Source organism: Kogia breviceps, chromosome 3, assembly GCF_026419965.1.
Source record: "Kogia breviceps isolate mKogBre1 chromosome 3, mKogBre1 haplotype 1, whole genome shotgun sequence".
Lineage (NCBI taxonomy): Eukaryota > Metazoa > Chordata > Mammalia > Artiodactyla > Physeteridae > Kogia > Kogia breviceps.
In genome coordinates, this window is record NC_081312.1 from 181,461,592 (window position 1) to 181,476,495 (window position 14,904).

General features: G+C 42.7%; 1 protein-coding gene across 1 annotated transcript in view; it reads right to left on the bottom strand.

Annotated features, from left to right (window-relative positions):
• FAM107B (family with sequence similarity 107 member B) overlaps nt 1-14,509 on the bottom strand; it is a 220,526-nt gene extending 206,017 nt beyond the window's left edge. The window contains exon 1 of the mRNA XM_059059241.2: nt 14,099-14,509. Within this exon, the coding sequence (XP_058915224.2) occupies nt 14,099-14,509 (411 nt within the window). The remainder of the gene's footprint in view (nt 1-14,098) is intronic.
• Nucleotides 14,510-14,904: the final 395 nt, after the last annotated feature.

Genomic DNA, 14,904 nt, shown 5'->3' on the forward strand with positions numbered 1-14,904 from the left:
GGAGAAGGCACCAACCTGGAACTAGGTGTTGGGGATGGAGACAGAGAAGGGGACAGAACAATACCATTATGAGGAGGGAGTGTCCAAAGTGTGTGGGAGGTTCGAGGGGGAGGGAGAAGTCACGTGACCCAGCTGCTACTGGGAGCCATTTCCTCACCACCAAGGGAAACACACGTTGGTGAAGCCAAGGCCATGGATGGCTAAGCAGAAAGATGGAAGACGCTAGATGCTCCATGGCTTCATTGAACGGCTGAATCAACCCGTCCCAAAGCCACCCACCCTTGGGGCTTGTTTTTAAGCGACATAATACATTTACATAGTGTCTAAATTTAAGCTTTTTTTCTGTTTCTTACAGCTAAAAGCATCCTAAGTGATACATGGAAGAGGAGGTTTGGGGGAAGGATAGTTCATTTTTGCACACATTGAATTTGAATGTGGAAATTTCCCGGGGACAGGTAAGTGAGTTTGGATCACCCTTGTTAAAACATCTGTAATTATTTTTTAATACTTCGGCGTAAACACTTTGAGTATCTGTATCCCCTGGACAGTGAGTTGCACTTGAAGTGCTTCCATGGCATCTTTGGGAACCCAGGTTCTTTCTTCCTACTCCACCATCTCAAGGTTATTTGCTTTTATCTACAAGTGTGTCCTCTCCCACTTACAGGATGGCTACAGCAGCACCAAGCATCCCATCCTTACCCAACAACGTCCAAAGGCCACATTCCAGAACATTTTTCCTTGTGTTCCTTCTTGAGAGCAAAGAAAGTTTTGGAGGCTACACTCAGAGGTGCTCAGTTAGTATTTGAAGCACGCTATTCAGGTATCTACATCCAGAGATGACCCCAGCAAATGTTCCACGTGAGGCTAGCTAAATCTCAACTAGAGGATTTGTTATTAGCCTAAGAGATTTTGGAAATTACTTTTCCCTTGTGGAATGAATGGTATTCAAGGTCCTTGACTGACCAGAGTGTTTGCTTTTGTTAAATGAAGTATGAGAAGGTGGCCAGTTCGGAAGTCCAACTCCTTTATCGCATCCTGGATCTTAAACTCCAGTTGGTCTTGGACCCACGTGCGACAGAGGACTCTTCACCCCATTTGACTCGCGTGGCTTGCTGGTTTTGCCATCAGAATACTGTCACCTTCCTATGTATCATTCTGTTCATGCCAAGGGCTACTACGTAGAAGGACAAGAGCTAGGGAACTTCTTCCAGCATTCGGGGTCAGGGAAGATGCTTCTTTTTGTGCCCTCTCGCCAACAGATGTTGGTACCCGTGGCAGGATTCACGTGAGACTTTCTTTAGTGAAGCGCGTCACCGGGGAGAAAGTTGTGGGTGGGTAGACGCGGGGCCCCCAGGCGCCTCTACTTGTTGGAGGCTCTACCATCGTCTACCGGACAAGCCCGAGTGCTCAAAATAACTCAGGTCAGCTTGCAGCGCCACCACACCAAGCTACCTCTCCCTACAGGGACTCAAGTATTATACATCCAGGTTAGGTGGGTCCTGGCAGAGACTCAGTCCAGAGACAGGCTTCCTGGAATCCTAGGAGGAGCCCTGGGATGGAGAGCCAGCTAGGAGAGCCATCACCTGACTATGTAGCAGAGTCTATTCAGTTGCTCTTCTTCCTTCCTGCCTGCTTCCTGTGTGTGTGTGTGTCTCCTAAAACATCCAGCTCAGTCAAAGAGGGTGAGAAAGCAGATATTACTGGTTAAGGGCATGTGCATTGATGCTCCTGTTCAAGAGCGTCTTAACACAAGATCTCACCCTTTTTAAAAAAAATTTATTTATATTTTATTTATTTATTTTTGACTGCGCTGGGTCTTCGTTGCTGCACGCGGGCTTTCTCTTCGTTGCGATGAGTGCAGGCTTCTCGTTGCGGTCACTTCTCTTTTTGCAGAGCACAGGCTCCAGGCGCTCCGGCTTCAGTAGTTGTGGCTCGCGGGCCCTAGAGCGCAGGCTCAGTAGTTGTGGCGCACGGGCTTAGTTGCTCCGCGGCACGTGGGACCTTCCCGGACCAGGGATCCAACCCGTGTCCCCTGTGTTGGCAGATGGATTCTTAACTGCGCCACCAGGGAAGTCCCAAGATCTCACCATTTATTCGGCCTCTACATACATGCTTTTTCTCACAGCCGTCTTTCACAAGCAGGGGGTGGCCAGCACTTCCTGATGGCCAGCAACTCCCCAGGTCTAGTGCCTCCTTCCTTCCCCCTTAAGTCAGTACATCAGAAAGCGGATGAGGGAGAGTGATTTTTTCCAGCTTTACTGAAGAGTGATTGACAAACAGAAATTGTATATATTTCAGGTATGCAACGTAATGTGTCGATATCTGTATACATTGCGAAACGATTACCACAATTAGCTAACATATGCATCATCTCACATAGTGACCTCTTTTTGTGTGTGTGGTAAGAACACTTGAGATCTACTCTCCTAGTGAATTTCAAGGATATAGTATGTTATTATTAACTATGGTCACCATGCTGTCCATTAGGTCTCCAGAACTTATTCATCTTAAAACTGAAAGTTTGTATCTTTGACCAACATCTCCCCTTTCCCCCACTACCCACAACCCCTGGCAACAATCACTCTGTTACTATGAGTTCAACTTTTTTAGTTGAACTCCACACATAAGTGAGATCATGCAGTATTTGTCTTTCTGTGTCTGGCTTATTTCACTTAGCATAATGTTCTTTAGTTTTATCCATGTTGCCATGTTGTCACAGACGACAGGATTTCCATGTTTTTAAGGCTGAATAATATTCCTCTGTGTGTGTGTGTGTGTGTGTGTGTGTGTGTGTGTGTGTGTGTGACATTATCTTTATCCATTCATTCATTGACAGTTACTTGGGTTGTTTCCATGTCTTGGCTACTGTGAATAACCCCACTGTGATCATGGGGGTGCAGATATCTCTTCAAGGTAGTGATTTTATTTCCTTTGGATATATACCCAGAAGTGGCATTGCTGAATCATATGGTAGTTCTATTTTTAATTTTTTGAGGAACCACCATACTGTTTTCCATAATGGCTTTACCAACTTACACGCCCATCAACTCTGCATAAGGGTTCTCTTTTCTCCACATCCTTGCCAATATTTACCTTTTGGCTTCTTGATAATAGCCATCCTAACAGGTATGAAGGGATATCTCATTGTGGTTTTCATTTCCTTGATGATTAGTGATATTAAACCTTTTTTCATGTACCTATTGGACATTTGTGTGTCTTCTTTGAAGTGTCTATACAGAGCCTTTATCCATCTTTTAATTGGGTTATTTGGGGTTTTTTTGCTATTGAATTGTATGAGTTCCTTATATATTTTATTAGCCCCTTATCATATATATGATTTGCAAATATTTTCTCCCAATCTGTAGGCTGCCTTTTAATTTTGTTGACTGTTTCCTTTGCTGTGCATATGCTTTTTGGTTTGATAGAGCCCCAATTGTTTATTTTTGCTTTTGTTGCCTGTGCTTTTGATGTCAAATCCAAAGACTCATTGCCAAGGCCCATGTCAAGTGTTTTTTCCCCTGTTTTCTTCTAGGAGATTTAAGGTTTCAGGTCTTACATTTAAGTCTTTAATTCATTTGGGGTTGATCTTTGTGTTTGGTGTAAGATAAGGGTCCAATTTCATTCTTTTGCATGTAGATATCCAGTTTTCCCAGCACCATTTATTGGAGAGACTGTCTTTTCCCCATTGAGTATCCTTGGTGGCTTTGCTGAAGATTACTTGGCCATATATAAGTGATTTTTTAAGAGATAACTTTAAATTGGCTCTAATTATAGGTATACATATATCACATTTGAACTTTTTATAAGACTGTGTTGTTTTATATAAAAATATAACAGTTGCCAGGGCTGTCATTTTCCATTTAACTGAATGTGGGATACCCACAAACCAGCTTCCCACAACAAAATCATAAACACTTTTCCCATAGCAGGTCCTGTGCCCTTTGGGGAGACTCCCTCTTCCTCTAATTGCCTCAAATTTCCAAACTCTCACCTCCACTGGTGCAGAATTACAAAAGCGAGTGTGTCAAATGCGTATTGGAAAAAGCGTTAACATGATGAGATCTATTTTCTTTGGAAAGGAGGAACTGTGAGTGCGAAACTAAAGGCAGTTCAGATCAGGTTAACACATGTCCTTGGCTAGAAAAGAGCCTTTAGCGTCCCATGATTGATATAGCACATTCATTCGACTAGTCCCTATGGTTCCTGGAGCATATGAAATTTTAAAGTTTCCAGTATACTCAGCGAGTGAAATAGCAGGGTTTTTTTTTGACTAAAGGACAACTACATATTATATAATCAAGAGGATGGAAATCCCAACTCTACAGAAGCAGTTATTTTGGGAAAATGGGTCTTGGAATCTCCTTGGTGACTCTTTGGTTAGACACACCCAGGCCATTGCCTATGAACAAAGTAAACCCTGCTCTTTTATTAACCACCGGTGAAAAGGAGGGCAGAGGATCAACTAGGTCACGGGCAGATTGCCAGGTTCTCTCTGATGTGCTAGAAATAGGTGCGGCTCAGAAATGGGCTCACCTCTTCCTTTTGTACCTCTCCCTCCAACATATCAACACCACCTTAGAAAATATATATAATTCTTATCTGAATTGTGAATGCAGGAGTAACCTCACTTGAGAACAATGCTTTAAACTTTGCTAAAATTATGCACTCAACTTTTATTTCTTAGCTTGGAACATATATGCCCCTCAGCTCTAAATTGTCTGAAAATTTTGCATTTTTGCCATCATGTTATCTTTTATGGATGGTCTCCAATAGTCAAAGTGGTTCGATGTAAAAGATGCATGGTTTTGTGAGGACTATTTATTTTATTTCATTCTAAGAGAATCCAAGAAGCTGTCTGTCTCTTTTCCAGTTGGGATGCAAATGAATATCTAGATTGGAAAATTCCTGTCTGAGTACACTGGGTATATCATGCACTATCATGCCACTATATTTAACATCTTATGAAAGTAGAAACCTAGTGTAAGAAATTATCAGGGCTTAAAATGAATGGTATGGTATTTCCACCAGCTTATTAAGATACCCTCCTTATTGGTGTTGGCGTGTGTGTGTCGAGGGGGGCACTTTGTGATTTTGCTAAGAGTATGAGAAGGAACTAGAATACTAACATTTGATTGCATGGGTCTGTAAGTTGCTTTCTATTAGAATTGCTTTTATGTCAAATCATCTGTCCAGCAGAAAACTTTCTTAATAGGGTATTTTTTTTATATAGGTAGCCTAGAATTCTGTTCTCTTCTATTAGGGTCCATAGGAAAAAGAAGGGAAGATTTCATTCTAAAGAAATGCAAGAACACTAGTTTGTACTAGAAAGTAGAAATGCAGCCTAGCACAGTTGCCCCTAATGAGGCTTAAATAAAGGGAACGCAGAGTTAGGGTGGGATGACAGAGTGATAGATGTTTACATACAAGTTTACAATATGCTTCTAAGCAGCACTGCCCTCTACAGATGGTATTCCCAAGGCTTGACTTCAAGGCAACCTTAAGACATTGAAAATAAAATTAATTTGTTGAATGAGATCAGTTGCCTATGGAGGTGAATATCTCCAAGAGTTTTTTCTGTTAGTAGGTATCCAGGAGCGTCTCCAACACCAAATCCCAATTAACATGGCCAAGAGAGCATAGCTGGAATCTGATTCTAACCAAGGAAGCTGAAACCCACTTAATTAACTATCCTAGGTCTTAACAGAGACTGTGCCAAGAGAAGAGGAAGGATGGGTGTGGAGCCTAGACAAGGAGAACAGAATTAACAGCTATTCAGTCATAGGCAACATGAGTTCTGTACAGCCCAAGAAAGTCATGCTTTGACTGGTTGAATTGAGCTTCCCAGCCGGCTGCAAAGGTTACCCTTAGAGTGGAAATGGATCAGATGCCTAACTCCACTGAGTCTTAATTTCCCCATCAGTAGGAGGTGAGTTCAGAGAGGTAATGGGACATACTTTGTAAAGGACCTATGGGCTACTGTGAAGACTTGATTTTTATTCTGAGTGAATGAGAGAGCCATTGGAGGGCTTTGAGCTGAGAATTGATTGGGATTATCAGGAGCTAACATTGTAGAAGGATTAGAAGGATCAAATGAGCTAATGCATGCAAAGCATTTAGCACCACGCCTAAACTATTAATAGTGCTCAACAAGTGATAATCATGATTGTGATTGCCATACTTAAGTGGTGCTATCAAAGTGGCTCCTCTTCACCAAGACTGAATCATGAAGAAATAGAAAATCTGAACAGACCTATTACTAGTAAGGAGATTGAACCAGAAACCAAAAACCTCCTAACAAAGAAAAGCCTTGGGCCAGATTCACTGGTGAATTTTACCAAACATGTAAAGAATTAACACCAAAAAAACAAAAAAGAATTAACACCAACCCTTCTCAAAAGCTTCCAAAAAATTGAAGAGAGCGGAACACTTCCTAACTCATTCTATGAGGCAAGCATTACCCTGATGTCCAAGTCAGACAAAGACACTACAAGAAAAGAAAACTAGAGATCAATATCCCTGATAACTATTGATGCAATAATCCTCAACAAAATGCTAGCAAACATAATTCCATAACATATTAAAAGGATTATACCATGACCAAGTGGGATTATACCATTTAATCCTGGAATACAAGGATGGTTCAACATACAAAAAAAAAATCAATCAATACAACATATTAACAGTATGAAGGGGGAAAATATGATCATATCAATTGATGCAGAAAAAGCATTGAGAAAATTTAATACCCTTTCATGATAAAAATACTCAACAAACTAGGAATAGAAGGAAATTACTTCATATAATAAAGGACATATATGAAAAACCCACATTGTACTCAATGGTAGGATCATACTAAATGGTGAAAGCCTGAAAGCTTATCCTCTAAGATCAGGAACAAGACAAGGATGTTTGCTTTTTCCACTTGTATTGAACACAGTATTGCTGAATAGTATTGAAAGTTCCAATCACATCATTTAGACAAGAAAAAGAAATAAAAGGCATCCAGATTGGAAAGGAAGAAGTAAAATTATCTCTGTTCACAGATTATAATGATCTCATATATATAAAATATAAAAATTCCACAGATATACACACACACAACTATTCACACTAATAAATGTATTGAGCAAAATCACAGGATGAAAAACCTATATACAAAAAAACAATTGCATTTCTACACACCAACAACGAAAGATCAGAAAAGGAAATTAAGAAAACAATTTCATTTTCAATAGCATCAAAAAGAATAAAATACCTAGGGATAAACATAACCTAGGAGGCAAAAGACTTGTATACTGAAAACTACAAAACATTGCTGAAAGAAATTTTAGAAGGCACAAATAAATGGAAAGACAAACTATATTCACAGATTAGAAGACCTAATGTTTTTAAGATGTCAGTACTATCCAAGCGATCTAGAGATTCAATGCAATCCTTATCAAAATCCCAATAATTTTTTTGAAGAAATAGAAAAATCCATCCTAAAATTCACATGGAATCTCAAGGGACCCCAAATAGCCAAAACAGACTTGAAAAAGAAAAAAGTTGGAGGTCTCACATGTCCTGATTTCAAAATTTATTACAAACTGCAGTAATCAAAACAGTGTGGTACTAGCATAAAGACAGACATATAGACCAGTGGAATAGAATAGAGGGCCCAGAAATAAACCCTCATATACATGGTCAAATGATTTTTCACAGGGATGCCATGAGCATTCAATGGGGAAAGGATAGTCTTTTCAACATACAGTGTTGGGAAAATTGGATATCCATGTGCAAAAGAATGCATTTGGATCCTTAACTTATACCAGATATAAAAATTAACTCAAAAGACCTAAATGTAAGAGCTAAGACTATAACAGTCTAAGAAGAACACATAGAGAAAACTTCATGATATTAGATTTGGCAATGATTTCTTAAATATGACACAAAAAGCACAGGCAACAAAAGAATAAATAGATAAATTAGACTTCATCAAAATTAAAATTTTTGTACATCAAAGGACACTATGAACAGAATGAAAAGGCAACCCACAGAATGAGAGAAAACACTTACAAATCATATACCTGACAAGGAATTCATAACCAGAATATATAAGGAACTCCTATAATTCAACAACATAAAATAAACAACTCAATTTAAAAATGGGCAAAGGCCTTGAATAGACATTTATCCAAAGAATATAACAAATGGCCAATATGCACATGAAAAGATGCTCAATGTCACTAATCATTAGGGAAATGCAAATCAAAACCACAGTGAGACACCACTTCATACCCAATAGAATGGCTATTATCAAAACAAACAAAACTTCAAAAAGCAACAAGTGGCGGCATGGATGTGGAGAAATTGGAACACTCGGACATTGTTGGTGGGAATGAAAAGTGGTACAACCACTGTAGAAAACAGTATGTCAGCTCCTCAAAAAAGCAAAGGTAGAATTACCATATGATTCAGCAATTCTCCTTGTGGGTATATACCCAAAAGAACTGAAGACAAGGTTTTGAAGAGTTATTTGTATACCTATGTTCATAAAAGCAATAACCTCAATTGCCAGAAGGTGGAAATGACCCAAGTGTTCATTGGTGGATGAATATGTAAACAAAATGTGGTATAAAAATACAATGGAATATTATTCTGCCTTAAAAAGGAAGGACATTCTGACACATTTCAGCATGGATGGACCTTGAGGACATTATGCCAAGTGAAATAAGCTAGACACAACAGGACAATACTGTGTGATTCCACTTAACATGAGGTACTTAGAGTAGTTAAATTCATAGGACAGGAAGGGAAGAGGGGCCAGTGGGGTTTCATGTGTTTTATGGATACAGAGCTTGAGCTGCAAAAGGTGAAAAAGGTTCTGGAGATGGATGGTAATGATAAATGCACAGCAGTGTGAAAGGAGTGACCACCTGAGCGTGTGACGCTGCGCCCAGACCATGATTTGCGTTGGGGGGATGTCTTGGTTACCACTTCTCTGTCTAGTAGCAAAGCCAGCCTGTGCAACTGCACTACGGGCTCTGTTTCCCTTCCTCTTTGTAAAGTAGACTTTTAGTTAAAAGTCTACTTTACAGTAGACTTTTTTTACAGGAGTGATTTCCCGAACCACAGTTACTTTCTCTTCCTGTGTTAGGCTGGCTCCTTTGTTGGCATAAGAACTAGATGAAGGGACTGCCCCGGTGGTCCAGTGGCAAAGCACCGCCTGCCAACACCGGAGACGCGGGTTCTGCCCCCCAAAAGATCCCACACACTGCGGCGCGGCTAAGCCCGCGCGCCTCAACTAGAGAGAAGCCCTCACGCCGCAGTGAAGATCCCGCCTGCCGCAGCTAAGACCCGGCACAGCCAAAAATTAAACAAACAAACAAACAAACAAATAAATATGTTTTTTTTTTAAAAAAAAGAACTGGATGAAAACTTACCACTGCTATAGAAAGACTTTGTGAAACTCCCAAACTAACTCCGAAGCCCTTAGTTGCTTCTTGTGGGAGCTGTGCCTTTCTTACACTGCCAGATTTGTCAAGGGAGAGGGAGAGAGGAAAAAAATAGCACCATTCAGCTAGGAAGAAGGCAGTGTTGGGCCTGGTGTCCAATGATGAGAGAATAAAGCAGAACTCCTTCGCCATATATTCCAGCCCCCTTGTCTTCCCAAGGCCAAGGTGGGAGCCTCTTCCATGCGCCCCTGTGGCGTCCAGTGGTGACCCGTAAGCCTTCTCGTACTGCACTGACACTGTCCAGTTACCCAACCGTATCTCCTACCAGAACGTAAGCAGCTTCACGGACTGTGTCTTCAACTGTCTTTGTTTCTGCAGGACTAGTGCTATCCTGGCCCAGATTAAGAACACCAGTACTTCTCAGCTGAAAAACAAAGAGTAAACAGCCTACTGCTGTATTTCATCGACTCCACGATCCCACCCATTGTAAGACTTTTCCAACGCAAGACCACTAAGAAAGAAAAAAACTTATAATCAGAAGATAGCAGCAATTATAAGACATATTCCACTTTCAGAGTCGTTCTCGCCTCGATCTGAGTCCTGGCTCAGGGAAGAGACGGCCACAAAAAGGTTCAAGACTGATTGACAGCACCGCAGAGATACAGATATGCGCCCGTCTGTTCACACACACGGAAACCTTTCCTCTTTAATTAGTTCCCCTGGCCTCCCTATCTCGAGCTTTCCTGCGCAGACCAGATGTTGTTTCCCATTTACATGACTCACCCTCCTGTCTGAACTCCAGGAAGCTAAAGACAGATCGAGGGACTCATTTCTCAACTATGGTTATGTGCCGAGGTTGAGCTCCTGAAAGAAAAAGCATTACTTGTTGCCTCTTCCAAGACAGCTGAAACGATGAGGATCAGCGCACCCAAAAGAGAAAGATTTTGCCTCCAGGCAGGATTGTAAGAAAGAAGCTTATTCATCATCTTCTGAGAGGAAACATGTCATGACAAAATTACCAGGTAATGAAAAAGCTGAGCAGTCCTATGGCACTTTTTTTTTTTTTTTTTTTTTTTTTTTGCTGCGGCCTCTCCCGTCGCGGAGCACAGGCTCCAGACGCGCAGGCGCAGCGGCCACGGCTCACGGGCCTAGTTGCTCCGCGGCACGTGGGATCTTCCCGGACCGGGGCACGAACCCGTGTCTCCTGCATCGGCAGGCGGATTCTCAACCACTGCGCCACCAGGGAAGCCCCCTATGGCACTTTTAATGGGAAGATCTCACAACAATCCCACACTGTCATTCCCAAAGCCTTGTCATCGGCAGGAGGCGAGGTAGAAAGCATCTTTTTCCGTAGTGTTATACACCATGAAACTAAGATAAAACGATGTTAAGCAAAGTAATAAAAATAAAAGGTATGAATTCAGGTATGAATACTTGACTGTAAATCCTCAAACATCATACAAGTAATAAGAATAAGCAGTAGAAGCATGTTATAATTCAGAGGATAGACTTCGGCATCAAACAGAACTGGGCTCCAATCCTGGATCTACTACTTCCTCCCTCTGTGACCTTGGGCAAGTGTCTTACCCTCTCTGAGGGTCAGTGTCCTCATCTGTACAATGGGACTTGTAAGAATATGCCTCTCACTGTAACCATGTCACGATAGGGTACTCTATATGAAGCGCTCAGGAGAATGGCTGGCGTACAGCAAGTGCTCTGGGAATATCAGCTTCTCAAATCTGAACCAAAACAGATGCCCATTTACTGTGCCCACAGGACAGCACACCCTGGCACTTAACTTTGCAGCGTTTCCATTTCATCACTCCCGGTTTGGTCTTGTTCTCCTCCCCGCTCAGTTGGGGACCCAGAGCCCACTGCTGCGTTTGCTACCCCGTGGGGTCCTCTCTTCTTTGCCTCCCCCCACCCCACCTTCCTGCTGTTGCTTCTGTGGCCTTCCCCAGGCTGGGATGATACAATGGCCTCTCCGCTCCAGTCCCCCCAGATCTAATCCATCCTACGCGGCACCACCTGTTTATCTTCCCACAGTGAAATCCCACGCGTGACGTTCCTCTGCTCAAACTTCCCCACTGCCTTCTCCCCACAGCTTTCAAACCACTTTTGGCCTCAGTTTACCTTTCCGGATGTCGCTCCAACTCAGCCAATCAGATGTGCCTGCCTATCCCTGTGCTGCATCCCCTACATTCAAGCTGTTGTTCACACAGTTTCCTTTTATTGCAAGGCCCTCCCCTTCATCTCTGCCTTTCAACATCCTAACCCTCCTTCTAGACCAACCTTAAATTCCACCTCCCCTGCAATGTTCCTCTCCAGACCTTCCAACCTACTTTGAAACGTCTTATGTGTATTTCTCTTTGAGACACTTATATTCAGATTTGCATTAGGGCTGGTTCCACCACAGGGCCTGCCTCACCTCTGTGGTCCATCCTTGGCTTTGTTCCTACCAAGTGGGCAACAAATACGGATGTTACCCTGCTGCGTTTAATTGGTTATATTTGAACACACTTATTTACCTTGAACCCCTGTGTCACACAGGCCCCTAACACAGAAAGATAAGATCAAATCAACCCTTGTACTTGCTGCTATGTTTAGCAACATAGGGTGCGTCATGGGTTGCTGGAATCTCTACCCAAAAGAAACTCTTCCAGCCCGTTAAAACAGTGCGTCATTTGTTCCTTTAACTAATGCAGCAGATATAATATTAGCCATGCCATCCACTTAGCTAACTACGGTACTACTAAAAATGTCTTATTCTGGATGTGGGTATAAACTGAAAATTGAACAAGAAATATTTGGGGTTCTGTTTGTTTGGATTTTGATTTAGGAAAAAAAGTACAGTTCTTGCTATAACAGAGGGCTTGGTGAAATCCTCGGTCCAGTCTCAGAATAGAGGGATGTAGACAGTAGGGCTGAGCTTCAACCATTTAATATAAGCCCGTAGATGGGCTTCCCTGGTGGCGCAGTGGTTGAGAATCCGCCTGCCGATGCAGGGGACACGGGTTCGTGTCCCAGTCCAGGAAGCTCCTACCTACTGCGGAGCGGCTGAGTCCGTGAGCCACAACTACTGAGCCTGCGCGTCCAGAGCCTGTGCTCCGCAACGGGAGAGGCCACAACAGTGAGAGGCCCGTGTACCGAGAAAAAAAAAAAAAAAAAAAAAAAAAAAAAAATATATATATATATATATATATATATATATATATATATATATTCCTGTAGAATGTCAAGTGAAACTATTTTTTAAATCCCGTTTTATCCTCACTGTTTGGCAGTTTTCATTGCTTAATGAGACTTCTTGCGTTCAAATCAGCAAGTCAGATGAAAAGCCATTTGTTAAACTAGATAGAAAAAATAATCTTTAAAAATCAGAATATCTTAGTAATGGATCCCTAAAGACTTCTCGGTTTTTTTTCAATCTGGTCCTAAGCTACATGGCCAGGAATACAACCCCAGAAGGCTCAAGGGGTGTCTTTGGAAAACATCATTCAAGAAACCCCGCCTCTACACTCCCAAATTGAGCTTACCAGGAACTTTGAAATAATTTTGTAGCTCAATCCAATCAGAATATTCGACTTGAGGATACGGGGAGGGGGAAGGGTAAGCTGTGACGAAGTGAGAGAGTGGCGTGGACATATATACACTACCAAACGTAAAATAGATAGCTAGTGGGAAGCAGCCGAATACACAAGGAGATCAGCTCGGTGCTTTGTGACCACCTAGGGAGGTGGGATAGGGAGGGTGGGAGGTAGATGCAAGAGGGAGGGGATATGGGAATATATGTATATGTATAGCTGATTCACTTTGTTATACAGCAGCAACTAACACACCGTTGTAGAGCGATTATACTCCAATAAAGATGTTAAAACAAACAAACAAAAAAACAGTTAAAATCCAGTAATTCCAGAAACAGGAAAGTAGATATACAAATAACTCAAGATGCTGCCTTTTAAGAGCAACAGCACCATTGTTTTCAAATTACTCCTCTCCTGCCTTTCAGTCTCAGAAAACGACCACAGAAACATCCCCATTATGAAAAGGTTTATAGGCGAGTTCCTTTCTTTTTTCTTCTTTTTTTTTTTTTTCGGCACGTGGGATCCTCCCGGACCGGGGCACGAACCCGTGTCCCCTGCATCGGCAGGCGGACTCTCAACCACTGCGCCGCCAGGGAAGCCCCGGTTCCTTTCTTTACCGCTATGCATACAGTGATCGTCCTTTCCAAATTTTCCCAAATATCATGTGATTCATTTTAAGTAGAGGTAACTTCTTAAATTCTATAATCAAATCTTTCGTGTTTTGGATCTTCATACAGAGAAATTCACAAGCCAGTAAAAAATGTTAAATGCTTTTCCAGACTCTATTTCTCCCCCTCTTGTGTTGAGACATTGCTGGCTCTGGAGCCCCTTGGGCAGGTGAAGGTCAATGTTGGCCATGGCCAAGGCCCTGCTGCTTGCTGTCATGGCCTCCCTCCGCGTCCTTTGAGAACCTTATGAGACTTTAAAAGGCTTTGCACACTTCCTCTCACTAGTAAGAGCTCCCCCAGTGTCTTACTCACTCATAACGCGAAACAAGCTTGTTTCCTGAAGGCACTCACCAAACACAGGACCCTCCCCCAACACCACCCCTCCTACAGTAACACTGGGAACACTCACCGCTGGCATTTCAATAATTGATGGTCTGGGAATAGTAGTCTGAAAAGTAACTGCTTCACAGTCCGATGCCCCATCTAGAGACCTGGGCAAATCCACAGGGGTCTCCGCGGGCTGGACAGCAGTGTGGTTACTTGAATTCCGGTTCGCACTGCCGTTTCTCTCGGAATGGGTGCCGGCATCTCGCCTTTTCTCTGGAGTTCCTTCCTCCCTTCGTGGGGGACTTGGGTGTCGGCCCGCTTTGGCCTCGGGCTGAACAACGACGGTGGAAGGGGTATCGGCTGCGCTGGGCTGATCGAAGGGAGCGGTCTCCCTTGTGTTCCCAAAACAAGCAAGCAGAGCTGAGCACGGGAATGGATGCATCCTTCTAGATGGAGATTTCAATCTTTCAGCCAGCCTTGCCTTCCACCTGGACATGACCTGCAGCGAAACATTACAAAGTTCAAAGGGGGAAAGAAATATTTCCAGGGATTCTGATCACCTCCATAGTAGGTGACTGTCTCCTTGACTGAAGAGAAGGACCTTTAGTGGCTGCGCCCGAACAGAAGATTAGGAGATGGCCAGGCCACCCTCCCTGAGAGTCACTCGGCAGCCAACCCCACTTCGGAAGCATCCATTCACGGCGATTTCACGCTCTTCCTTCCTTGATGCTGTCAGTGGCTAAAGAAAGCTGTCTGTGAGGCATGTGGTTGACTTGGGTTTCAGTTCCCAGGCGGGGCAGACACTTCAGTGTAAGGGAGTGCCAAGTCCATGGACAGCTGCTTCAGATTACCTTGGAGGCATAAAGATAATGTAGCTGATAGCATCCACCA